Consider the following 27220-nt stretch of genomic DNA (forward strand, 5'->3'; position numbering starts at 1 on the left):
TTTATAATTGCTGAGCTATTCATTTTCAATCCGTAATTTTTTTTTAAATAAAAATTGACAAAATGATTTTTTGCCTTGGGTAATTTTTTTCAGGAAGGAAAAAACCTAGACATCCCAGGAAAACATGGATCAAAAATGAAAACAAAACAATAAAAAAAGAAGGTACAGATGTGATATACCCCCCCCCCCCCATTTGGCGACATCCGATTTTTTGCACAAAATTGAAATATTTTTCTCGCCAATGAGGCGATAAATTTTTAAGCATTGCATCCCTGGTGAAACTAACCTGCGGTTGGCAACGCGAAGGCAAACTTGTTCAAACTTGTTTTACTTGGGTTCTTTACTTGGTTTTACGCAAGAGAGATACGTGTTGTTTTGTGCAATATACCTTACAGGAATGCTTATTTTGCTGTTAGTTTAGATTCAGTAGTTGTGTTTTGAAGTAAAAACATTAGAAAATGCCAGTTTCTTCAAACTTGAAGGTTAATTAAAAGTTAACTCCAACGTGGTGTGTATCTGTAACGCGCCATTGTCAGATGATGTTTTGTTTTGGACTGAGTGTGAGGATTTATACCATAAAAAGGTAAGTTCTTTATTTTAGAATTCACATAAAAATTCTCACTTCGGAAATTCTTTGTTTTTTTACAAATCCTTGAGGGGTTCTTGTAGCTTTTAACTTTATTTTTACTGTATGTTAATTAATTTTACAAAAATAGTTCAGTTATTTTGTTCTAAAAGTTAATTCTTATCGATGCCACGAATTATTTAGACATTAACGTGCCTCCTTTAGGTACTGAATTTTATGTTAACAATTGAAAGTTCTTTCGGTTGTACTCTTAAAAATGCTGAATTTTATTAATAAATCTGCACAATAATGGTGCATATTTCACACTTAAAACTGTGTCATTATTGTACACTGAACGGAAGGAGCCACTCTTGGGTGTACATACACATGAATATGCATAATATACATAAATATACATAATTGTGACCATACTCCGACTGTAATGTATATTAGCAGTCGGAAGGATAACGGACCGAGTGGAGCGAGGTCCTGGTGAGCCAGAGGTCTCATAGTACTTTCGTAATGAGACCGAGGCAGGGCCGGCGAGCCGAGGTCTCATTACGAAAGTACTATGAGACCGAGGGCTCGTATCCCGGAGAAATGATGAAAAAACAATTAATGCATTAATTTCGACTTGTAATTAATGGGCAGTTCTCAAAAGGTGGAACAAAAAAGTTAACTTTGAGCAATTTCAAAAATTTTCGAATTTGATATCAATTTTTCTTTTATTCTATAGTATGCATACCTAGAACACAAAATATGAACATGAAAAGACAGCAGGTATTTGTAAAAATTGTTAATTAGCAAATTAAATCAGCAATCTGTAGATAACAGATTTTGGACATTGTTGTCATGTAGGTAACGGATTTTGGACATCATCATAATGTAAGTTTCACCATTTTTGACAACTGTTAATCTGATTTTTAACTTTTCCAATGAAAATTTTATTTACTACTTTTTGAATTTTGCATTTTAATGATAAAGAGGATATTAATGAACATGGGCGGATTTATGGGGGGTCAGAGGGGGGCAATGCCCCCCCCAGTTTTGGGAGGACTTTATGTAGTAACAACACATTTTCCAAAAATTAAAAAAAAAATCATTATTTTTTCGTTTTTGAATAGTTCAGAAGAGCATGGGTGAATTTATAGGGGGGGGGGGGACAAAGGGGACAATGCTCCCCAGTTTTGGAGAAGTTTATATAGTAACAACTTATCTTCCAAAATCTTATAACAAAAAAATCATGATTTTTTTCTTTTTTGAATAGGAAATTAAAGTTTATTTTTTCTTTTAAACTTAAAATAGCCGTTTCTTACAAAGTTTGAACAATACTGTACAAGTGTATAATCTACTACTCAATTTCAGAGGCTGGAAAGTGCAAATTATTAATAGGTTCTAAAATCCCTGAAAAGAATTGGCACAGTATAGCCTACAAGGGCTCTTGAACCAAAAACCTAATCTAACCAACCAAACCTTGAAAATAATTAGACAAGTCTTTGAAACTCCTAAGCAAAGTGTGCTTCAATTTTATTTCTTATCAAGTGTATAAATTAAGAATTGTTCAAATGGATAGTATGTTACTCTCTTGATACCTATTCTCTAAATCTGTGCACCATTTCTTTTAAAGTATTAACTTGCATCACAAAGCACTTTTAAAGTGTAAAACTTAAAAAAAAATTATTTGCCTATTATTTCCAATTAACCCTTATAAGACTTCAAAATGCAGAACTTTATATCCATTTTAGATAATTTCCTCCGGGGGAGTAACCCCCGGGCCCCCTAAAACTGGAGATATTCTATATCCCTCTTAAAAGGGAGCACTGCGTTACTCTCTTAATACCAGCCCCCTCTCTTTTAAGGTCAATTTAAAAAGGACAGCATGATTACACACAGTAATGAAAACGACACATAAAAAAGTAAAGAATGGCCTTACGCATCACAGAAAACAGACAAAAACATGGGAGGGGGGGGAGGGCAATTAAAAATGTTGCTCAAAAAAAAAAAAAAAACCTGCCCCCCCAGGAACTCAGTCCTAAATCCGCCTATGTTAATGAAGTACTTGAATGGCTATACATACTGCTCTTTACATATAATAAAGTTTTGGAATGATTTTGAAGAAGTTGATGAAAGGTAGAAAAAAGCTTCATGGAAATAATTATACAAACTTTTAGTTTGATTTATTGGGACAAATAAGGAATAAAAATAGAAACAAATAAATACGACATATATGTTTTTAAAGGAAAAATAAACAAAATATGCTTTAAGAAAGAATGTAAAAAATGACATCAGTTTTAATAACGAATATTTTTTCTAATGTCATAAGAATTAAAACGATGTCTAAAAAAATTATTGAAAAAAGAAATTCGTATTTCTATTTCGAGATCGTTAAATTATGTTTAAAAGAATGAGAAAAAAAAATCTAAAGTAATAAAAGCGGCGGGAAAAAAAATTGCTAGCGCAGGTGATAACGTCGCCAAAACTGGTGCAGCTGACGATTAACTACATTTGTTAAACTGGAATCCCCCTCTGGTAACCTTGAGCGTATCGTATACTGTGTTGTCGCCAATGTCGCCAGCAGAAGTTTGCTTGGCGATGTTAGCGCAAAATGGCTTTCGTTCGATCATAGAAAGCCATGTTACTACTGTAATTTATGCATTGTTCAATGTGTAACGTATTAATTATGCAAAATACCAATGAATTAAAGAAGATAACATTATAATAACCTTTTTTATTGAGGTTAGAAGACAGTGGATCATCAAAAATTATGAATAAACGGACAGAATTATCGGCATCAAGATCGTTACGCCATTTGGACATCTCACATGTATGTTTAAGAAAAATCATTTTTCTTCTAAGATACTGCATAAAAGCTTATGAAAACACTTTTAAACAAATAAAAATTGATTCTGAGGATCGATAAATACCTTTAAAACGAAAACATCATATACTTAGTTCTCAAATAATAGCATTTTAAAGATCGCAACTTTTGGACATACATCAAATTTCAAAGTTACGTTTTTTTTAAATCGTTTACAAAGTAAATAATCTATCTTTATTTTTGTTATCTGTGTAAAATATTAACAAAAAGTTATTCAGTGTAAGATTCATACCTTTAATTTTTTTTTGAAACGTATGGAAATAATTTAAAAAAAATTTTTTTTAATGGTACATTTGCTCAGTTAACGTTTTGGTATGTCCAAAATTGTGCCTTTTAGCAAAGAAAATATTTTTTTAAGGGCATTTGAAGAGCTTTTTTTCCATAATTTATGTCAATTCTTGTCTCTATACAGCATTATAATTTACCTCAAAAATTTTAGAGTTAATTAAAATGAAAGTTATTTGGTGTTGAAGCTTCAAAGTTGAAGTCTGTGTTTGTTCCCACCTTTTGAGAACTGCCCTAATACAATAATTTATTTCATTGTATTTTAATATGTTTACAAAAAACCCCGGCCCTGTACATTTTTGAAGCATATATTCGTGATGCTTTTTGTTGTGCTTTTATGTTGTTTTTATATATATTGTGTTCTGAAGTGCTTTGATCATGTTTTTTTATCTGATTTTTTCCTGTTGGCGCTAAAAAAGCAACGCTAAGAACGATGTATGACCTATGTCGTCATACATCGTTTTCTTGGCGACGCTTTCTTGGCGCCAACAGGAAAAAGTCGCCAAGGGTGGGGTATATCACATCAGTTCCAAAAAGAATTTAATTTGCCTGAAGTTTTCAATAAAATACTAAAATTTGTTTATACAAAAAAAATTTGAAGTTTTTTCCAGAAAAAAGAGGTTGTTGCGAAAACTGATTTTGAATTACAGTGCAAAAAATTTGCTTGTAACTTTTCCACCATAAGGATACATTCAGATTGAAAATTTGTGAAAGCTGCTTAGTTTGGGTATTTTTGAACAAAACGAGCTGATGTGTGCATCACATGACTTCCTTTTACTCCAATTTAATGTCATTTTCCCATTATATGCGATTTTAATGTGATTCAATAGTTTGCTCTCTAAATATCACCACCAGTGGGCAAATTGAAAACAGATTTTTAAAAAAAAAGAAAAGAAATGGCCAAATTTGTCACCAAGTTGACGACAAACTTGGCGACCAAAAGACTGGCGATATATTGCGAAGTGTATGTCAAATTATAACACCACTTGAGTATCCATCGAAATTAACAATGATTTCTCCCCAAAAAGAAGCAAAAGACCCCTTTAGAAACACCCGAATGCAACCAAAAGGGTAGGTGCACAACTAGACCCCACTAGGAGTCTACGTACCAAATTTCAACTTTCTAAGACATACCGTTCTTGAGTTATGCGACATACATATGCACATACATACGTACATACGGACGTCACGAGAAAAGTCGTTAACTCGGGGAATGTCAAAAAGGATATTTGGGGTGTTTATATGTTCTTAGGCACTAATCCGCATGTAGTCGGGTGGAAAAAAAAACTTAACATTAATTCAAGGGTGAGCAAAATGGAAATTAAGGCCAAATTTTCAGTAAAAATTTTTTCGTGAATACAATACTTTCTTTTTTGTAAAAGGAAGTAAAAAGTATGGGTTTTATTACATTTAAGAATTCAACATTTTTTATAATAAGATTAAAATAAAAACAAAAAACATTGCACTAAAATTCTCACAGTTGGAAAATTCAATAAATCAAGAGGTGTAGGCAAATAGAGGGTGAGATACTTCGGAATACATGGGGATATTTCGATAATTGGGAATCTGGCGATCTTTCTCCATTGGTGTCAAATTTTGGCTCCAGCGCATGCGCAAGAGGTATTTTTCTTTGCAAATCTAAACAAAGAGACCAGAAACACATTCACATAGGGTTACTATAAATCAGCAGGGTTATCAAACTAAAATTATTTACGCTAAAAATGGGAAGACAACCGCGCCAGATTCCCAATTATTGAAATATCCGTGAATATATCTATCTCCTTCTCCTCGATGAAAAAAAAAACAGAAGCTTTGCTTTTTTAACCATAGAAAAGGTCTACAACTAGCCATATTCTACTCCAAAAAATTATTCCAACTAAGACACTGAAGAAAGTAATAAATGATATAAAACAGGGGCTCTGAAAATGGGTGCTACAGGAAAAGGCGAAGGGTGTCCCAAAGTATCCATGATACCAAAACGTTAGAAACAGAATAGGGAGACATTTTAATTCTTTAAATGGTGCCACAAATTAGAATAGTTTGGGAGTTTTTGATATAAAACATTATATACAAAAAAAAAGTCATTATATAAATCACAAAGGCAGAGAAGAGGCGGCCAGGGGTGATAGCAGACACAAGTTACCTTTAATTAACCTTTTGTTTTTTTTAATTTAACCTTTTGTGCGACAATGATCATGTGTGCATAGATGTATTTAGAATCAATAGAGTAGTTATGAGAATGATGAATAATAATTATCATTTTGAAGAAAAGTTTTGCTTTCAAATATAATGAATGCGATAAGCTGCACAGAAAAGTTGTATGATGACTCCTACATATATTTCAATGTGGTAATTTATACGCTATGTTTCAAAATAACTAAATGCTCAGTGTATTGATTAAATAATTATTACAGTTGGTGCTCGATTTTACGAACTGCTTTTGGGAAGAAGTATTTACAAAATCGAGTAGAATTGTCTAACTTTTATAAATTTTTGGATTGGCAAGCAGTCGGTTAAGGAGAGAGTGTTCGTAAAATCAAGCGTAAATTGGATTCACTCTTCGTCTCCTTTTTTCTGGAGTCAAGACCCGGTTTCAAATTTAAATCATTTACTTTTCCATAGACAACAGCATGTTCGCCGTGCAGAATTGCCTTTCCAGGAGAAGTAATTTCAATCTTCATTTTATAGTTGACAAGAGGAAACAAAAAGAATTCCGAGAATCGAGTAATTAAACAAGAAAAATGTAAAAATTCACAGCTTTAAAAGATCATCGCGCCGCTTTGTGTACGTCAGAAAAATTTCCGTGACAGTTACAGCGTTGATAGTTATTGCTAATATTCGCGGGACATTTATTATACAAATTGAATAATTATTATAATTCCTTTGGTATAAACATAGAAATATAATTATTGTACATATTAGCAGTAGATAAAAGTTTTCATATTGTTTTGAATTGTTTTCGAAGAAGGCCTCCTTTAAAAGTTGAATATTTTTCTATTTGGCAACAGGTTTTAACTTCCGTTATAGTTTCGACACGAGCGTCTGCTGTTTTATTATTTTTTTTCTTTGACCTAACCAAATGTGGCATTCTTTGCGAGTGCTCTAGTGAATGTCCATTTTAGGATTCAGTCTACTTTTTATGTAAAACGAGGCTTTTTGCTTGTCAGTTCTGCTTATCCTTAGTTTGATTTCATTACTGTCTGTTGTGATTACGACCAGAGTATCAATAAATACGCATACATTTTGAACAGAAAAGTAAGTTACTTCGCTTTAATTCCAAAATGTGCAAAGAATTTTGTTATTGTTTATCTTTTCATGTCCGCATTCTTTAGTGGCTTACTAAATTTAAAGGCTGCTATTTTTAAATTTTTCAAGTAGGCGTCTTGGTCGCAAAGATTGCACTTGATCTTGAAATACTCAAGTTTCTTTACCCCTTCCCCAATGGCAGCTGTCCAGAATGGAATACAGCCAATTGAATGTCTATTGCAAAATTCATTGTACTTCAGCTTCCATTTGGACTTCTACTTCACAAACTTTGTTCTGTATATTATCAATATTTTATATTCACTGAGAAACTTCTTTTTCTGACTATTTTAGCCCAGCGGAATCATGTCCAGTCGCAAAACTAAAGGTAGAAGTACCACAAAAAGGCGTGCTCAAAGAGCTACTTCCAATGTCTTTGCAATTTTTGACCAAGCTCAGATTCAAGAATTCAAAGAGGCATTTAATATGATTGACCAGAACAGAGATGGCTTTATTGACAAAGAAGATTTACATGATACATTGGCCTCTCTAGGTATTTATTGTTTTATTTACTTTTTTTTTTAATCTCATAGAAAGATTTATGATCATCAAAATAATAGTAATGAGTGTTTCAACTTGTTCAAATTCAAAGTATTGATCTGTAAATTTAGAAGAAAAAATGTATTACAGTATTTTCAGGCATTCATGCTGAATAGGGAAAACAAAAATCAATCGAATCTCAATAACTCAAATCTTATAACTCGAATGTTCATTTATCTCAGAAGTTTTCATCGGTCCCAAACTCTTGAGATTGTTGTGGAAACTTCCCATAACTCGAACTGCCAACAACACGAAACGTTTTAGCCAGTCCCTTGGGACTTTGAGTTAATGATAGTTGACTGTATTATTTCAGTAAGCTCTGTACATGTTATGTATCACACTCAGTGCAATGTATAATCCAAATTTAGATAGTCCAAGTTATTAGAGTGGGTACTAATAGTTATACAGTAGACTCTCTTTTTACGCGAGTTTATTTTACGCTGTTTCGATTACACACGGTTTAAGATTTGACGCCTTTATTTTATTTTACATGGATGAGTTTCAGTTTTACGTGGATGCGGCTCTGTGAACAGATAAAATTTTCCCCTCTTTCAAAATCCTAACTCCTAAAGATTGCAGAAGATAATACCTAATAAACTGCTAATAATCGAACCTAGGGCATTAGAGATTTAATGCGATTGGTTCCAGAGCTCTTTCCAGAAGTAAAGTTATTGAACTCGCACAGTTCAGAACTCAATGGAAAAAAGGCTTTCAAAAGTGACAAAGGATGAAAAAAAACGAGATACTGACATTGGCGACACACAACCAAAAACGTTCACATTGAAAAACTTTAGCCATTCCTAGACAATAGAATTGATCTTTCTGATTTGTTATGAAGGAAGATTCTATCATGGAAATGGTGCAAGTGATCATGGATGCGTTAATGTTTTGCAAAGAACTACAAGGAAAAATTCTTAATGACTGCCAAAGACTATCATAGCCAGCTCCTTTTTATAAACAGAACACGAAATTAATTTATGTTTTCTTTATGCATGTTGTGCATAGAAATCAATATAAGTTACACATTAAACTTTTTATACAATTAGTCATCACTTAATGAAATATTTTTTTTATCTATGGAACCTAACCCCTATTTTAACACTAATATTAGGTCTCAGGTTACGCAGTTTTGATTTACATGGCATTTTCATGGAAGGTAACCCCCATGTAAAACAAGAGTCTACCGTATTCCTTTTTAACATTTAATTTCTCTTCATTCTGCTTCCAGATTTCTCAAACATGTGAATCCAAACTATTTAAGTCATTCTCAGGGCTCCCAAATGGTCCGTTTTTCCCGCCAAAGTCCGTTTTTTAGGGTAAAGTCCGCTTTAGACCGCTTTTTAGCATTTTGGTCTGTTTAGTCCGCTTTTTGTTTTTACTAAAAAATCAGATTTTTAAAATTTTCATTACATTAAAAGATACTGTGCTGACGTATGTTACGTCCGAACATGCTGCTGCGGCGCCGTTTTTCTATTGAATTTAACTTTCTGGTATTATTTCGCTTCAGATTGACATCATTACTCCTCCTTCAACCGCTGTAACATGGAAATCTAGCAAATGGAGAGGTTGGGGGAAGAGTTATGACGTGAAATCAAAGCATTTTGCTACTGATATTTTTCACGGGTTCGTAAGCACTTGAAAAAAATCAAGAATGTTTCATCAGTTCAATTTTCTGAACTTGTGTTCGATATGTAGCATCGCGAAAAATTACTTCACTGTGTTTGCGAGTTCAATCTTTTTGCATCTTGTTAATATTTTGATGTTTTTGACAATCAGAAGTTACTTTAACATTCATTAACTTAGATTAGCTTATTTTATGTTTAATTACAATAGATAATAAACTTATTTTTCGGAACCATGATAACATCAAACTTTCTTGGACTTCGCCGAAAATTGCTTGCTGTGTTTTGAGATTTCAATCTCTTTGCATCTTGTAAATATTTCGATATTTTTGGCAGTTGGAAGTTATTTTGACATAACACCTTAGATTAGCTTATTTTTTGGTTAATTTTAATAGACAATTAATTATTTTTATTTTTGGTACCATAGCAACATTGAACTTTCTCGCACTTCGCAGAAAGTGCTTGTGTTTGAGGTTTCAACCTTTTTGCATCTTGTAAATAATTTGATATTTTTGTCAATCAGAAGTTATTTTGACACACTCCACTATAGATTAGCTTATTTTTTGTTTACTTTTAATAAATAAGAGACTACTTTTTTTTTCGAAACCATGGCAATATTGAACTTGCTCGCACTTCGCAGAAAATTGCTTGTTGTGTTTGAGATTTCAATCTTTTTGCATCTTGTTAATGTTATGATATTTTTTTCAATCGGAAGTTATTTTGACATACGCCATCATAGATTAGCTTATTTTTTGTTTAATTTTAACAGATAACAAACTTTCTTATTTTTGGAACCATAGCAGCATTGCACTTACTCGAACTTCGCGAGGAATTGCTTCTTGTCTTTGAGATTTTAATATTTTAATCTTTTTGCATCTTGTACATATTTTGATATTTTGCGCAATTGAATGTTATTTTCGCATATGCTATCCTAGACTAGCATATTTTATGTTCAATTTTAGTCATGCTTAGTTTTAGAGAATTTTTTTTTTTTTTGGAAATTATGCCAACAATGAATATACTTTGCGAAAATTTGATTCTCGTGTTCAAGATTTCAATCCTTTTGCATCTTGTAATTATTTTAATATTTTTTAAAATTGGAAGCTGTTTTGACATGTGCTTACCTCATTTTTTTTTATTTATTTTATTTAATGAGTATTTTCAATTTGAAAATATAGCTCTATGAATCTAAACTTACACATTTATTTATTACATTAAGTTATCCAGTAAAAGCAGGCTCAAATTTACATTCAGTGTATTTATTGCTTAAGCCGCATTTGTATATTTTTGGGTGTGGTGACTTTAATAAAAAATTTTCTTTCTCACTAATTTTCATACATACTTGAAGACAGTTACAATATTTGTTGGTGCCCGAACAAATAATACATACATATGAAGAAATGATTTGGATACTTAGCATACTTAAATAATTTGCAAACTCTAATATTTTTGAACTTAGTCAGTCAGTAGCATAGCCAGAAATTACCTCCTGCTTTGGTGTTAGGTCATAAACTCTCATATATATGTAAACTTACCATATTTAGGCTGGAAATATGTGTAAAAACCAAGGGCTGTGGAGGGTGAGGGCAACCTCCTGGCCTCCAAACTATATCTTCTTGTCTTGCCGTACCTTATATCAAAATGAATTCTCTTTAAACTGGTTATGTGAAAAATTTTGTAAACTACTATGTGCTAAGGTGTTTACTGAAAAAACTGTATCTAAAAGGTCTTTATTAGGTATGCACTGATTGATCGGACACTTGGGTGATTATTTTTAATTAGCCAGTTTTTACCTATTAAGTAGTAGAAAATTTATTTTACCATTAAAGTTACTCTGTAAGATGGTCAGTTACATGTTTGCTTGTCACCGCCCCCCCCCCCCCCCATCTGAATGTTTGTGTGAATAATATAATTCAATGCATAAGAAGTTCAGTTGTACAGAAGGTGGTAAGGATTTATCATTAAAAATAATTATTATGGTTAATTAATGAATTATCTGCACATACTTATTGCCAGGCAGCTAACTTGCCTTTTGGTGCTAATCTGGGTTAAATGGTCCTCCCAAGGTCCTCTTTTTAATCGTAACTGGTCCTCTTTGGTCCCCTTTTTGATTCAAAGTGGTCCTCTTTTACCCTTTTCTATGGCTAAAATGTGTTGGGAGCCCTGCTTTCTCCTAAGATAGTTGATCGTGAGATATTTTGACAAATTTAAGTTCTTAAAATGAATTTTCAGCTTTGTTTTTTAAATTTTTTATGGGAAGTTTTGATTTCAAACTTTTTTGGTCTTTTGAAAACCATCTTAATATATATATTTCTTCTGTGCATGTGTTTGTAATCATAAAGCTTTTAAACGGCTGGACCAATTTTGATTAAATTTTTTGTTATTAAGTTGATCTGAGAATAGTTTAGAGTCGCAATGGATTGAATCAGAAACAATTTTGTTTATTTTTTAATTATTTTAAACATTGGATGATTATATCTCCCAAAATGTTAATATTTATTTCAATCTATTGTTAAGCAATAACTGAAATAAATATTTAACCCGTTGTCAAAGGACAATAAGAAAGCCAGCTCTGCTTTTTGTAATGAAATTTCCCACTGTGATATGTCGAGAATAGATAAAACATAGAAAGAGAGAGAGAGAGTGAAGCCGTCATTTCTCTTGAAAGCAATAGTTTTGGGTCCTTTCATATATTTTAAAGTAAAGTACTGAAAGAAATTGCTTCACTAGGTTCACGCAAAACGCGTCTTCTGTCGTCGAAGTTGATCCATGTGACGGGATGGGTGCCTTAGGTTTTCCTAATTAAATGATCAGAAAGTACCGTACCTAGCAACATTTGTTTCTCGTCTCAAAAACATCTGAGTTTCGGCACCAATGGCAAAAATACTTTAAGGATTATCTAACTAATCAGTAGGTACATTATTAAAGGAAAAGATGATGGAATTTAAAGATGAAACAAATTTTATTTTCGTTCAGATATGAGACCATTAAAGAGAAAAAAACAAGTTTAAGAAAAAAATCATAAATATTAATTCATACTTTCTTTGCCAGTTTGTTATTTATGTACAGCTACCAAAGAATTCTTTGTACTGTCTTTTTGTCTCATTTGTTTGGTATTCTAAACATGTCACACTTCACAAAACATCTCAAATAAAGTGACAATTTGCATTTGTGAATTATTAGCCGGTCTGCCTCACCCTGAAATTAGTAAATCTGATTTTTACAAGGATTTTTTTTTTTAAATTATTATTAATATCAGGGGTCGATCCAGCGCGAAATTGGGGCCGCTTTGCGGCCCCTTCACAAAATTCCGCATGGCAAAAGCGACCCCTTTCACAAAATTCTGCGTCGCAAAAGCGGCCCCATTCACAAAATTTCCCATCGCAAAAGCGGCCCCATTCACAAAATTCCGCGTCGTAAAAGCAGCCCCTTCACAAAAATTTATAAAAAGGCAGCCTTTTCACAATATTTTTTAACCGCAAATGTGTACGCATCTACGCAGAAGCCTACCCCTCTTCCACCTTCCCCCATCTTATCTTTTTGCCTGCTGCGTGAGGTGTTTTTGCTTGAGAGCGTCAGAGGGGGGGGGGGACGAGAGAGGGACGCTTGTGATTGCTGGCTAGCAAAAATCCAAGAAAAATAATGAGCACGTGATAAAGAATTGATTCGCTGATTTTCTGCTGTTCCACGAGTGCGAATTGAAGACTGACTCATTTCACTCCACGGCAAATTAATCGCCTATATTCTGTTGGTTTGATTTGCTTCAATGACCAAATACTTCTGAATTAAATATTCCTTTGAATCATTGTAACTTTCAATTGTGTCTTAGTTGCACGCATCCTTCCTTTATCCATATTATTTTGTCAAATTATGCACTTTTAATTCTCAAAAGTAGTTGCAAATTGAAACCTTGCCAGTTGCAGATCTTCTAGTTTTTTTTCCTCTTTCTTTCTTTTTTTTAATTTAATTTTTTTAAAAATATTCACCTGTTTTTTCAATTTGTTCCTATTTTCTTCAGTTTATTTTGAAAAAGTTTAAGGTTTATAGTTGGGGGGTTATCTTACGGAACGGACGAGCAAAATTTCTGAAAATTATTCCCGAACGAAGGTTAAAAAGAACACTCGAAAATCTTATATTTTCCTTTTTTAATCAATTCCATAGAAATTCGCATTGAATACTGGCGCATGCTGATGCAAATCGTATTGTATGGCAATTAATTAAATCCTGTTAGAGTATGAGTGACTACGCGGGAAACGCCGAACAACCGATTGGCGAAATTCCCTGTAGTTTGTAGTAGATACTGTCCGTTCTCGAAAGCTCACTTGACACGATTGCATTTAATGAAAAAAAAAGAAAAAAGGTGTGATTATTAGGCCAGGGGTACCCACTTTTTCTCATATTCTTTAGTTTAAAGCAGCGTTTCTTGATCTTTTTTTGAATCTCGGACCGGTAGAACTTCGTCAAAAAATTTCACGGACCGGTAGAAATTTTTATTATTTTTTTTCACTAAAATAAACTAATCTGTTTTGTCCTTTTTTTTAAACAAATGCCAGAAAGAAAACCTTTTTACTTAAAATAAACTTACAAAAGTTAATTGTAAGATTTTTTTAAATAACTTACACACTTTGAATGTAAAAATAAGCGCAGCTAATTTGTGTAAATTTTCATAAGCGAATAAATCTTATAGAGAAACCACAAAACGTATGCAAAGTGATGGATATATTATTGCATAAAATATCGTATAAAATTATCAATAAAATTAAAATAAGGAAATTTTATTTTATTGGAAACGGGTATAATTCTTCGAAGATCGGTCAAATTTTCTCGTGGACCGGTGCCTGCGGAGAATTGCTGGTTTAAAATACATTAGTCATTTTTTCTTTCCTGCTATTTTTCTTGTAGACTGTACGCGTAAGAGCAAAAGATAACTTCCAAAGTCACGCTAGTTTGAGCGTACAGCATACAGTAAACCAAAAGAATAACGTTTTTTTTTTTTTTTTTTGTAGTTGAATTCCTAGATTCCTTCTTTTATTGATAAAATACAATGCCAGCTGAAAAATATCGTCGGTCATTCTATTTAATCTTGCTGTCTTCTTAAAATAAATATGAAACTTCCAGATGAGCAATTTCGGAATTTTTTAACGCATGTCCGCTAATGGTGAGCAACGGGAACAGCGCGCAAAGGAAGTTTTATTGAGTGGGATTTTATTAAAAAGTGGCGGGAATCGCGTAATCTGCAGACGATAAATTAAAAAAATGTGGCAATTGTATATTATTCCAGTTCGTTTTCTTTCTCAGTATTAATTTTTCTTTTGTAACAGATCGTCTGCGATCCAGGAGCGCAAACGATATTTTTCGTAGTTAGCTTGTTCGCGCCTTCGCGTGTTTAAGAGGACATTTTTTAGGCGCATCAAAGAATAAATTGATATTCTATTCGATTATAATTTGTGTGGGAGCGGATAATGGATAATTTTAGCGGATAATGGAGCGCTGGAGATAGCAGCCGCAATAATCTCAGTTTGGAGAGATTGCTTGTTCGTTGCAAATTATTCTTCAAGAAATTAAAATATGAAACGAGGACGTCCTGCAACGGGAGGTACCTCCCGAAATTGTGCGTATTATGTTAAAAAATTTCGCTCTTCGAACGTTCGGTCCCAAAATATTGTGAATTTCTTCAAGTCAGCAATTAACAACCCCGATAAAATCGCTACCACCACTTCATCATGCAGTAACAGTAACGCAAATGTTCCCGTTTTGGAGGGCTCGGGAAATGCGGTAAAAGATAGTACATCAAATGACAGTGAGGCAGTTCGCGAAAGTATAACGATTTTTGAGCAGAAAATACTGGAAGTGAATCTGGAGCAACTTCAACTGATGATGATATTGAGATTGAGCCATCAAATAATGATTCAAGCATTGTATTTGAGAGTACAAATGGAAATAAGAAGCATGCAATAAATAAAAAGTACATTGCAAATTATGAAAAGGTGTATAGCTGGCTTTACTATAGTTATTCAGCTAAGGGTTTTTTGTGCAAAATATGTTCATCTTTCATGAATGTTAGTGATTTGAACAAACCTTGAGTAAATATTGGAGTTGATATCAAGAAAAGCTGTCACCCTATAGAGTTTTAAAAAAACATGAGTGCAGCAAAAATCACAGAGAGGCTGTCAATATACAAAAATCTATTGCAAAAGAAGGAATTCTCAAAAAAAATCTGAAAGTGAAGAGACTGGATATGAAGAAAAAAAAAAAAACAGAAAATTGATTGGTAAGTTTATTCAAATTTTGTACTTATAATCATGAAGCAATGGGCCATTTTTGAGAATTTTGAATCTCTAGTTAGATTTTTGGGGGTAAATTTAGATGACAATGAAATGAAAAAACATTTGCTAACTTGTGGTAAGAATGCCACGTATTTATCCCACATTTCAGTTCAAAACATTTATCTTTGAAAATACCAAAATTCCGTTGTTTTCAGGAAAATCCTAAATTTTACTTTACTTACGCAATATATATTTAGTATTAATTTGTGTTGAGTTTGGAAATCCAATTCTAAAATAACTTTACTAAAAATAAAATTCTTTTATATGCTGTTTTTATATTTTTATTTCTTTCGAAGATCTTGAATTCCTTACATGCCCCATGGTAAATGAATTTTTCGCATTTTTGATGTTGACTGTACCTTGTTAAGTGGCAAACAAATAAAATTTCTTTATATATTTATTAACATCATTAAATTGCAAAGTTTTAAACGAAATACCTACTCTGTAAGAACGTCAAATGTCAAAAAATTAAACGCTGAATGCTGGTGCAATATTATTTTGGGTTTTAATTACTTTTAAGTTTTTCAAACACATACATTCTTCTGTGTTAAAAAATATGTGATATCTTTGAGTCTGTTCATATTGTATTTATTGGGAGTTATCATTACGTTCAGCAGCATGTGCAATTTTCATTGATCTAAAAGTATTTGAGAGGGGCAAACAGTAATCTGTTGTGAGACTTTCACCTTAAGAAAGTGTGCCTTGCATATGTATATTTGTAAAAAACAATAAATGTAATGTGTGTCAAATTACGAATAAAATGTTAAGGGTCTTACTTCCCCCCTCCCCCAGCGCATTTTCTCTAGGCAGCTTTCAGGTATTCTTCAAGAACTTGCAATCACCCCTGAAACCTGTCTAGGGCTTTTCTATAACGATACGACAGCTAAAAATGCTTTTATATAATCTTTTCCAAGAAAAAAATCACAAGTTTTACAAAAATAAAGAAAATTCACAAAAATATTTTGCTTTTTCACAAAATGGGGACCCAAAAAATAAAACCTGGATCGACCCCTGAATATATGATAATTGCGTTCATCATTATTTATCCCTTAATCTTCCAAAAACTGGTTTTTATAATGTATTTTTAAAAAGAAAAATTTCCAATTTTTAAAATCAAATCTATAATTAATTTCAAAGTAAAATAGTTCAATAAAATCTGAAACATTGTGTTGTCTTTTCTGTTTTTTTTTTCTTTCATGATGATACTATATTACTTTCTTCTCTATATCTAATATATAAAAGAAAGTTTTGGATTTGTGCGAATTTTCGAATTTTGATGGATTTGAATGTTTTGAGGTGTGCTGAGTCTATTTCGACCATTTTTGGAAAATGTGTGTCTTTCTGTGTGTGTGTGTCTGTGTCATGTGTGTGTGTGTGACCAGTTTTTTGTGACCGCTCTAGAGCAAAAACTACCGCATGAAATCGAACGAAACTTGGTACATATATGTGCCCCTATGTGAACTTGTGCCCATTGGTTTTTGGCACGAATTCTTCTAAGGGCGGTAGAGCAATGGGACGTTTCTTGAGTTATGCATGCCTGCTATTCCCCAGGAAGTAGCAGGCGGAATCAAACAAAATTTTGTCCATATGTTGCCCTTAACAAGTATAGGTGCTGATTCAATTTTGGTGTCAATAGTTCAAACGGGAGTGAGCTATAGAACATTTTTTGTTGTCAATTGTGACTGCTGTATCTGAAAAAATAATGAACGGATTCAAACAAAAATTTATCGACAAGTTGCCCGCAGAGGGTATAAGAGCTGATTTTATTTTGGCATCAACAGCTGGAAAGGGGGTGGCACAATCAAACATTCTTTTTTTTCCATTGTGAGTGCCATATCTCAAGAAGTAATACTACATTCTGGATGAAATTCGGAATGAATGTGAATCCTTATGTAAACAGACGTTTGGTTCAATTTTGGCACCATTGCTCCATGGGGGGCTGATTTTTTTTTTCTTGTGTGAATAAAAATAACTTTATAAAGGCAACAATACGAAAGATAAATCTTGATAGACTGTCATCTGCGTATTTCCCGTGATTTTAATTGTTGGAAAATGACCAGAAAATCGCGATAATTAATACTTTTTTAACTATACATAAAAAGTAGTCGAAAAACTTTGTACTGCATAGTGAATAAAATATGACAACGTATATAAAGTACAAATTCAGAATGAAAAAAGGTTAAAAAACCAGCAAACAGCTGTTTCGGCACTCTAAAATACAAGTGCCATCACCAGTGCAATTAAAAATGAAGACAGGTTCAACCCGACTAAAACACAGTCGAGGCAAACAACATTGTTCGCCTCGACTGTGTTTTAGTCGGGTTGAACCTGTCTTCGTTTTTAATTGCACTGGTGATGGCACTTGTATTTTAGAGTGCCGAAACAGCTGTTTGCTGGTTTTTTAACCTTTTTTCATTCTGAATTTGTACTTTATATACGTTGTCATATTTTATTCACTTTTTTAACTGTTGCCATCTTCTGTTTGTTAACAAATAAATGTTTGTAATTATTTTAAGCAAGGCTTTTAAAATAATTTTAAATTTTCATTCTTTGCTTTGCTTTTGAGATAAATTGGGAATGGGTATGGTCGCCAAGTTTGGCATGTGTAATTTCGTTTTTGTTGGGAATATTGCTTCCTCGTCAAGCATGGAGAGGAATCAGCATTATAAGAAAGATATAGAAGAAAGTTTCGTGATGGCCACAACATACTAGTTTCCTGCTGTATTAACACTTAAACCATTTTTTTTTAGCTATCTATAACAAGTTCATAAACTACTTTTTATTGCATGTTGTTTTTGTAACAAAATCCAGTCTATTATTTCTGTAGCAAAAAATTATTAATTGTTGTAGGTAAAAATCCAGCAGATGACTTTCTGGAGAGCATGATGAATGAAGCTCCTGGACCCATAAATTTCACTATGTTCTTGACTCTCTTTGGTGAAAGATTGCAAGGGACTGATCCGGAAGACGTCATAAGGAATGCTTTTGCCTGTTTTGATGAAGACAACAGTGGCACATTGCATGAAGAGAAGCTCAGAGAGTTGTTGGCTACTATGGGAGAACGATTTACAGAAGAGGATGTAAGTAAATAATTTACAGCTGCATACGAAAATTTGCCAGCCCATCAACTGTACTTAACTAGAAAATGGCCCCTGAAGGTATAACGGTGAAAATTGCTTCTACATTTGAACGAAACCATTGCCTGTTTCGTGATATTTTGATAGTTGGAATTTTAACCCTAAACTCCATTAGGTACCCTTTATTGTTGACCATTTATTTGTTTCTTCATTCCCCTGAAATGAAACAGTCTTACCAGTAAAACAGTTAAGTTACGGGATCGAGTTCAACCTTGTCACAATAAAGCCTTCCCTTGCATGTTAAACATTACCAAAACATATTATCAAGTTATGCCAAGGCGCAAGTTTCATTGTTGAAACACGTGCCTTACTTGATCATTGGCTATTATATATATGGGGATGTTCATATTCCTACTCATAAATGTTGTATTGATGTAATGTGTGTGTTTGAGATGGGAGGAGTTAGTAGTATCTTTTTTGAAACCAATTGAAAAATAGGAACTTAAAGAAATGTTGACAAGAAGTTTTATGGAAAATAAATGCAATTTAAAAGAAATTGAATGTTTAATAATTTTAAGCCTAGTTGATTTCTCTGCAATCAGTTTTGAAATCCTGGTGTGTTATTTTTCAAATTTTTGTTCGAAAGACATAGTAAATTGTGAGTAATATTTCATCTGTGCAAACTTCATAGTTTTGTACTTCATAGTTAGGTATGTGCTGCACCAAAAATGTATGATGAGCAGCACATGAGCTTCTTTCTTTAGCTTCTTCTAGTAGAAATACTTCGTTTTGAAACAAATTTGCAAAATACAATAGGGAAAGAACTTTTTTCCTATTTTTGCCTGATTTGACATGAATCCTGTTAAAGCTCCTTCTTTTTTGTAAGTAGAAATATTGTTTCTGCTAATTTTTGACTGAAAGTAAAATTTTTTAATTGTTTTTAAACAGGGTTTGTCCAGACATATGAGTCAATGTAGATCATGATATATATCAGGATCTATAATCGATATTTATTTTGAAAACATATTTTGATGTTTTCAATATTTATTTTTCAAACTATGATGTAAGCAGCATAAAAAATATATGTATTTGCCATATGAATGTTATTCATTCATTATTAAAAATAACAAAACAAAGTAATGCACTATGTTTGTGTTATATATTGATATTTATTAATATGATACATTATTAATATATAATGCACATTAATATGATAGTCAATATCCAATGTAATAGCCTCTATCAATATTCAGTATCAGTTATGTTATTGTTACAGTATATTTTACTGTTACAACCTGTGTTATCACATTTCACAAGTATCATTCATACGTAAATGCCATTTTATGTACACAAATCTTTACATAAATATATATTTGTATATGAAGAAAAAAAACATTAGTTTTAAGTCTACTACTATATTTTAATAATAATATACACACTGATTGAAAATATCTGATATCTATCAAAATACAGTAAAATCCCTCAAATGTGGACACTAATAGGACAGATTTTTTTGTCCTATCTATTGTCTGCAATAGAGAGGTGTCCATAGGATAGGGGTTTAATATTGTTATTTGCCATTGAATCAGGGAATTAAAAATTGTCCTCATAAGAGGGGTGTTTGTTAGGAGGGGTTTTATATTTAATATTTTTGATATTTTCGAGCCCTGTTTTTAAAACAAACAAAAAGGATACTGGCTAAGCAATTTGATTTTGATTTTCTGCTCTTAAAATGTTGAAGAACAATTAATGTGCCTGGATGTAATTAATGTTTTAGATCCAAGTGATGAAAGTTCATGCAAACATTAATGGGTTACAGTACGTCAAAAATGATGAAACAATCAAAAAAATTTTTATTGCTTATTTCAAAACTAAAATCTATTCTGAACAGAAGGAAAAAGTTTAATTGCTTTAGTTCAAATATTTAAAAAGTTATGAGTGGTTTTAGGCCATGTTTGCTATGTGTTCTTATGCAAAAGAAAAACTTTAAACTGCTTTTTCTCGATGATGGTATTTTTGTGTTTTCATGTCATTAGAATCCCTAAGAATTATTTTCTATTAAAGATACAGCTTTAAAGTAATACTTTTTGCAATTGAAATAACATATTTGACAAAACTGTGCATTGGATAAGCATTTTATAAATTACTCAAATGTTTAGAGCATGTTAAACCTTTAAAAACCAATTTTAAAAAAAACCTTTGATTTTTTACATAATTAATCACAAAACATTTTCTAATAAACTCATAAGCAAATAAATGCACAGATTTTTAGAGATGATTATAGTGATTGTTTAGCAGAAAATTTTTTTTTTAATTCGTGCAAAAATAGAAAATTTTAGAAATTTCAAAAAAATTGAAATTTTCTTCAATGTTTTGAATTTTTAAGAAAAGTAGGCAATATTTTTAAATTTTGAAAATAAATTATTGATTAAAAAATAAGTATGCATGTTATGGTTTCAAAGAAATATAAAATTTTCTTAAATTAAAAAAAAGATTGAAAGGTACTGTAACCCCTTAACTATGCAATTTGCAGCTTTAGGCTGTGCAAAACCTCATATTTCTTTAGTAATAAAAAAAAATCTACTAGAACAATTTGAAATATAGCTTAATCAATAGTGTCGTATTACATTCATGTATAGAATTATAAATTGAGCATAGAATACTAATAGCTATGTAGGAATTAAAAAAACAATTATGTGCAGGATACTTACTCCCAGGTAGCTGAAGTCAAATAATGGGTTACACATTGTTTTTTGCAATCTTACTTTAAATTTAGTGTTACTATTTGTGTTGGCATATTATATTTTCTAATTATTACGATTCTTAAAAGGGTTGTAAAGAATTTTTCTATTAATCTTTGTTACTTTTGTTGTTTTGTTGATTTTCCATGGATAATTGAAAGTTATCAAATTTAAATTAAGAACTTTATATTAACTAACAGCAGTGACGTCTCTACTAGGAGAGGGGGGGGGGTTCTACCCATGAAAAATATGAAGTTTAAATGCATATTTTAAGGCCTCAAATTCGTAAATTTTCCAATGGGAGACCCCCAAACTTTTTTCCCCCACCCCACATCAAAGAATGTACTATACTCAAGGTTAGGTTCATGTTGTCAATACTTAAACCTAGTAGTGACTTCTTCTTATACCAAAAAAACTAAACCCCCGTTATCTTTCCCTGTGTTTGAGATCTGTTTGAAATAATTAAGGGGCCATCAATTTCATACACCCCTTCCTTATTTTGACCTCTTGAGGACCTGCACACACGCGTCCAGGACAAGAAAATGATAAATATGTGAAAAGTGTTCAGTTTTTATTCGTCTTTTTTACATTATTCCACTTAAAATTTCGTTATACAAATTAGTTGTTTCTGAATATTGTATGACTTTCATGTTTACATTGCATTTTTTTTCTCGGTTGGGTGGGGGGAGAGACACCACAAATTACCTCCCTTGGTGTCAGGCATGCTAGGTTTGCCACTGCTAACAGTCATTCAACTGATTAGTTTCAATAAGGATTTTTGTTTAATGGTCTATAAATCTGGAAATACATAAAGCATAGCTGTAGAAGTTAGATTTTTTACACATTTACTTTTGTTTCAACTTTTATTTCTGAATATTATTAAGATTTATACATAAAGCTATTTTAAAGGCTAAAACAAAGGGAGGGTTAAATTTATGCATAGAAAAGATTTACATCATTAGTGCCAATTTTTGCTTCCTTTTACAAAAAAGGAAGTATTGTATTCGTGAAAAATTTTTCACTCAAAAATTGACCTTAAATTTCCATTTTGCTCACCCCCAAATGAATGTAAAAAATTTAATTCGACTCGACCACATGTGGATAAATGCCTAAGAATGTATAGACAACGCAAAATATCCATTTTGACGATTCCCAAGTTAGTTACAACGAGTTTTCTCGTGACGTCTGTATGGGCGTGCAGGGGTCTGTCCAGGATTTTTCACAGGGTCCGTTTTTTTTTGTGAAAAATAAAATAATTTAAAAAATAATTTTTTTTTCTTGTAAAAACGAAAGTTTACACTCTTGAGATGGTGAAAACTGCATCATTGACACTTAAAGTTGAGTGTTTTCTCTCTTTTCTGTTGAGAATATCATTCTTGAGTGTTTTTCTAGTATTTGAAGAGAGGGAGAGGAATCGCTCCCTGGGAGATGGGCACCCCTCAAGTATCAATATTTATCTACCATTCTACATCATGTTAAATTATACTAGAAATGTTTTTTATATAGTATTTAAAATAACTGTAAGAAAAAAAATTAGGCAGGTGTTCAGCATTTAACTTTTTAACCCAAGACATTGTTTAAGAGCACAGAGTTTCGTTCAAACCTTATAAACTCCGTGATTTTCACAAAAATAAAAAAATATTTTATTTGGTTACCTCTTAACTAAGCGTAATAAACATCGAAAATTCGAAAAATCAGATTTCCACAGCGGGTGCAAAGAGATTGCAATCCTCAAAGTGAAGGAATCAAAAGTATAAAAACAGCTTGTGAAATAAATGTTTTTGATAAAATTACTTTTGAATTGCATTTTAGAGTCCTATGATAAACATATTATTAATATCTGGACACAGTTGAAGCAAAAATAAATAAATAAATAAAATAAAAAATAAACCATTGATTCAGCATTTTAATTATTGACTCATAAAAGAAAATGGAATTCCCCTTTAAAAACTTAAAATAAGCTTTTTTACAAAAATAAAGATACTTTTCATTTATTTGCATCCTAATAAAGCGAAGTTAGCTTGAAAAAAAGAATAAAATATAATTCTCATATCGGATGTAAAAAGGACGTAAAAAGATTGCGTTTTTCAAAATGTAGACATCTATAGAAAAAAATAATAGTAAATAAAAGTTTATCTAAAGTTAATTATCCTTTTTAGTATCAAAAAACCAAACCTATATAACTTTCTCCCAAAATAACAGTTTAAAATCGCACCACCAGACACTAAGTGGCGATAAGTTTAAGTTTTGTAACCCTATCTGAAGCGATCACATCCGCCCCACCCATACTATCCTTTGCAGTTCTAAATTCATTTCGCTGTATATTATTGATGATTAAATCATGAGTGGGGAGAAAAGTGCTTACTACACCTATTGAGAGAATGTTGACTCTTTTCCAAAGAAGTTTACAACAACACTGCTGCATAAAACAAACAAGCAAAATTATAAACCAAACTGACTTTCAGCTGTTAATTTCTTTCAAAGAAACCAACAACAGGCATTATATTTATTTGGCGGTTGTAATTATTTATGGCTTGCAGGAGCATCACAAGAGTGCCATTTTTTTTTCCTTTTGCAAAATTAGCTGATTTTGTATAAGTTGATTCCTCTAATTTAACTTTAAATATGCTGTATTATTTTAATTTGAGATTTGCTCTTTCAATTTATGAAAGATCCGTTTTTGTTTACCAGAATTACGTGAAGGGTCCGTTTTGGTTGATCAGATTTTTGTGAAAGGTCCGTTTTGGTTGATCGAATTTTTGTGAAGGATCCGTTAACGGACCCAAATTTGCTCTGGCCAGACCCCTGGTATGTCACATAAGTCAAGAACCGTATGTCCTAGAAAGTTAAAAATTTGGTACGTAGACTCCTAGTGGGGTCTAGTTGTGCACCTCCCCTTTTGGTTGCATTCGGGTGTTTCTAAGGGGCTGTTTTGCCCCTTTTTAGGGGGAAATCATTGTTAATTTTGATGTAAACTCAAGTATTGTTACAATTTGGCGAACACTTGGCGATATATCACCAGTCTTTGAGTCGCCAACTTGGCGACAAATTTGGCGGATTTTTTTTTTTTTTTTTTTAAATCTGATTTCAATTTGGCCACTGTTGGTGATATTTAGAGAGTAAACTATTGAATCACATTAACATTGCCAATAATGGGAAAATGACATTAAATTGGAGTGGAAGGAAGTCATGTGAGGCACACATCAGCTCGTTAAATATAATTTGGTTCTGTTTTCATCAATGATATTATTTAAAACATGTAAATAATTGTTTCAACAAGAAATGCATTTTATTCATTGCATTGTAACAGAACAGAATACCCCTGAAAATTTTACTTGAAATGTGTTTCCTTTCAAATAGAATAGATAATAGAACACAATAGAAAATTTGATTGAATATTTCAATTATTAAAAGTTGTTTGCACATTCATAGATACTTACTGACAAAAAAACTTATTATGAACATTCTTTGTGGTTAATCGTATGACTGAAAACAATCATCAAAAGGAAGAGCATAAAATCATCCAGGACTCGTATAATGCTTAAAAAACACTTAATTTTAATTTTTGTTTCTTGAGACCGTATATGTACAAAAATTGAAATAGGGTACAAGGCTGGTTACCTAGATCCAGGGCTGGCAAGTTTCTGCCGGGGCGGTTAAAACCACTGGTAGAAACCGGTTAAAACCGGCATGGCAGAAACCACTTTCTGCCACATTTTCAGCAGAAACTGGCAAAAACTCTCAAAACGACAAAAAAAAAAAAAAAAAAAAACTATTGACAGACAGTAGAAAATGCATGGCATAGTTTAATTTACAATATTATCACAATTCAGAATCAAATGTTACATTGTTTGGACTCTGCAAGTTGCTTCTTGGAAAAGGTTGTTCCAAAAATATAAATAGTTTCTCAATTTAATACGCATGAATGAGAAACTTTAGAATATTCTTCCAACAGAAGAGCTAGCAAGCAATGCATCAAGGAACATGCAATATTCATGAAACTTTCAAATTGTATAATTTTTTAAAGTGGTCCATCATATAGTAACTCGGGTAGTGGTAAAAGTTCCACTAGAAAAATGAGTTTTGAGAAGTGGGGCCAATTTGTTTTGCAAAGCTGTGATATTAGGTACAAAATCTAGATTAATATGGGCAAGTAAAATTTGACACTTTCTTTTTGAAGCACATGATAATTTCAATCACAAGCAACTTAGATGAAGCTTATTTGCGAACAAATTACAAACAGTAATGCCAGTTTAATTCTGTATGTCACTCCTCTATCCTAAGAACCCATATGATTTTCGTCCTTTGTTAGATTAATCCAAATTTTACGAGCATCAGCAAATGAAAATTTCCCTTTCTGAACTAAATCAAGGGCACTAGCATAACATTTTATTTTTTACAATGATGAAATGAAGTTTTTTTTTTTAGTTTACCTAAACAAATATCATTTAGTAATTACTTTAGTTTTTTAAGATAATTTTAAGTTTTTGCCAGTTTCTGCCAGTTTTAACCGGTTATAACCAGTTTCTGCCACTGGCATGGCAAAAACTAGTTTCTGCCGGCAGAAAGCCAACCCTGCCTAGATCAGTCAGGATCAAGGCTGATCTAGCTCACAAAAAACTAATTGGGCTACTTGAGAAACTGCTAGGATAATTTTTCCCCCTTTCTCACTCCCCCCCCCCCCCCCAAAGCTTCAGAGTAGAAATTGTTTTAAAAGCATATTTTAGCAGATTCAAATGGTATATTTAGAAGTTAATTGTTTTTTTTTTTAATCTCATTTTTACAATATTGGTACAAAGTCATACTAAAGTACACATAAAAATTATACCTACAATACCTACTCTGTAAACATAGCTGTGCATAGAGCTTCAGAAATAAGCATACCACTGTACAGAAAGGTTTACGCTAAAAAAAAAATGTCAAACGTTAAAAACTCTAATCTGTACTGAAATCAGTTTCTATAGGGAAAATATCCGAGCCCCCCCCCCCCTTTAAAATTTGCATATGGGCGCCCATGGCTATTTCATGTTCACCTATTGAAATTTTTCAAAAGTTATGAGTTAAAAGCAAGTGAGGTATGAGCCTATCTTGTTAAAAGTTTGCTGGTTTTGCATAATTCTTGTTTCTATGAGCTAATAGAGATGCCATGGCTCCCTTGATGACCTCATGCACATGCCTATAGCTGTAAGCACTTAAAGTTCATTATACTTTTCCTTTTTTAAATTTGGGTGTTTCTTTTTTCTTTTTTTTTTTTTTTTTTTTTAAGGGATCTTCAAAAGTTTTTCATTATGCTTTAGTTTGACTTTTAAAAATATGGTACTCAGCCAGCTTTGTTAGTTTCTCTTGTACTTGTTTATTTCCTTTAACAATACATTTTGTTTTAATTTTTTATAGATCGATGAAATGTATCGAGAAGCTCCTATTGACAAAAATGGTATGTTTGACTATCTTGAATTCACTAGAATACTGAAGCATGGTGCAAAGGATAAGGATGATGAATAATGGGATTTTTTTCCCATTATAAATGCTAAAGCATTTATTATTTATATGCTGATTTAAGATTCAAAACTATATGTTTTATATTTGAAAACTATGCATTTATCAATTTTGCTGTTCTTTTTATTGTTGTTGAGAGTAGTTTGCAATATTTAAATTTTGAAATGTAACTTTTCTCTACGCTTTTAAATAAAAGTTTTTCTACATTTGTTTCGTCTACATTTTCTTGAAATTGAAACACAAGTATGTATTACAGTTGAGTTCAGTTAATACAAAATGTTGGAAGTCCTATAGTATGTTTATGGTAGCCGTTATTCGTGATAACTGAATAAGTGATACTACTTTTTAAAAAATAAAGAAATGCTTACCATTTTTAAAAAAAATAGT

At 32.1% G+C, this 27220-nt stretch overlaps 2 protein-coding genes across 2 annotated transcripts in view; one reads left to right on the forward strand and one right to left on the reverse strand.

Moving 5' to 3' along the window:
* Positions 1–6487, reverse strand: part of LOC129227601 (mevalonate kinase-like) — a 36290-nt gene extending 29803 nt beyond the window's left edge. The window contains exon 1 of the mRNA XM_054862185.1: positions 6341–6487. Coding sequence (XP_054718160.1) covers positions 6341–6409 — 69 coding nt within the window. The 5' untranslated portion in view covers positions 6410–6487. The remainder of the gene's footprint in view (positions 1–6340) is intronic.
* Positions 6488–6746: 259 nt separating this feature from the next.
* On the forward strand, positions 6747–27047 carry LOC129227356 (myosin regulatory light chain sqh-like). Its single transcript, XM_054861903.1, has 4 exons — positions 6747–6983; positions 7326–7524; positions 18370–18599; positions 26732–27047. The coding sequence occupies exons 2-4, from the start codon at positions 7338–7340 to the stop codon at positions 26837–26839; spliced, it is 525 nt and encodes a 174-aa protein (XP_054717878.1). The 5' UTR covers positions 6747–6983; positions 7326–7337; the 3' UTR covers positions 26840–27047.
* Positions 27048–27220: the final 173 nt, after the last annotated feature.

This window comes from Uloborus diversus, chromosome 8 (genome assembly GCF_026930045.1).
Source record: "Uloborus diversus isolate 005 chromosome 8, Udiv.v.3.1, whole genome shotgun sequence".
Lineage (NCBI taxonomy): Eukaryota > Metazoa > Arthropoda > Arachnida > Araneae > Uloboridae > Uloborus > Uloborus diversus.

What these genes read in the sequence shown, in the direction of transcription:
- LOC129227356 (XM_054861903.1), top strand. Translation starts at nt 7,338, where the DNA reads ATGTCCAGTCGCAAAACTAAAGGTAGAAGTACCACAAAAAGGCGTGCT. An exon ending in TGATACATTGGCCTCTCTAG is followed by an intron (nt 7,525 to 18,369) that starts GTATTTATTGTT and finishes TAATTGTTGTAG; the next exon opens with GTAAAAATCCAGCAGATGAC. An exon ending in AACGATTTACAGAAGAGGAT is followed by an intron (nt 18,600 to 26,731) that starts GTAAGTAAATAA and finishes AATTTTTTATAG; the next exon opens with ATCGATGAAATGTATCGAGA.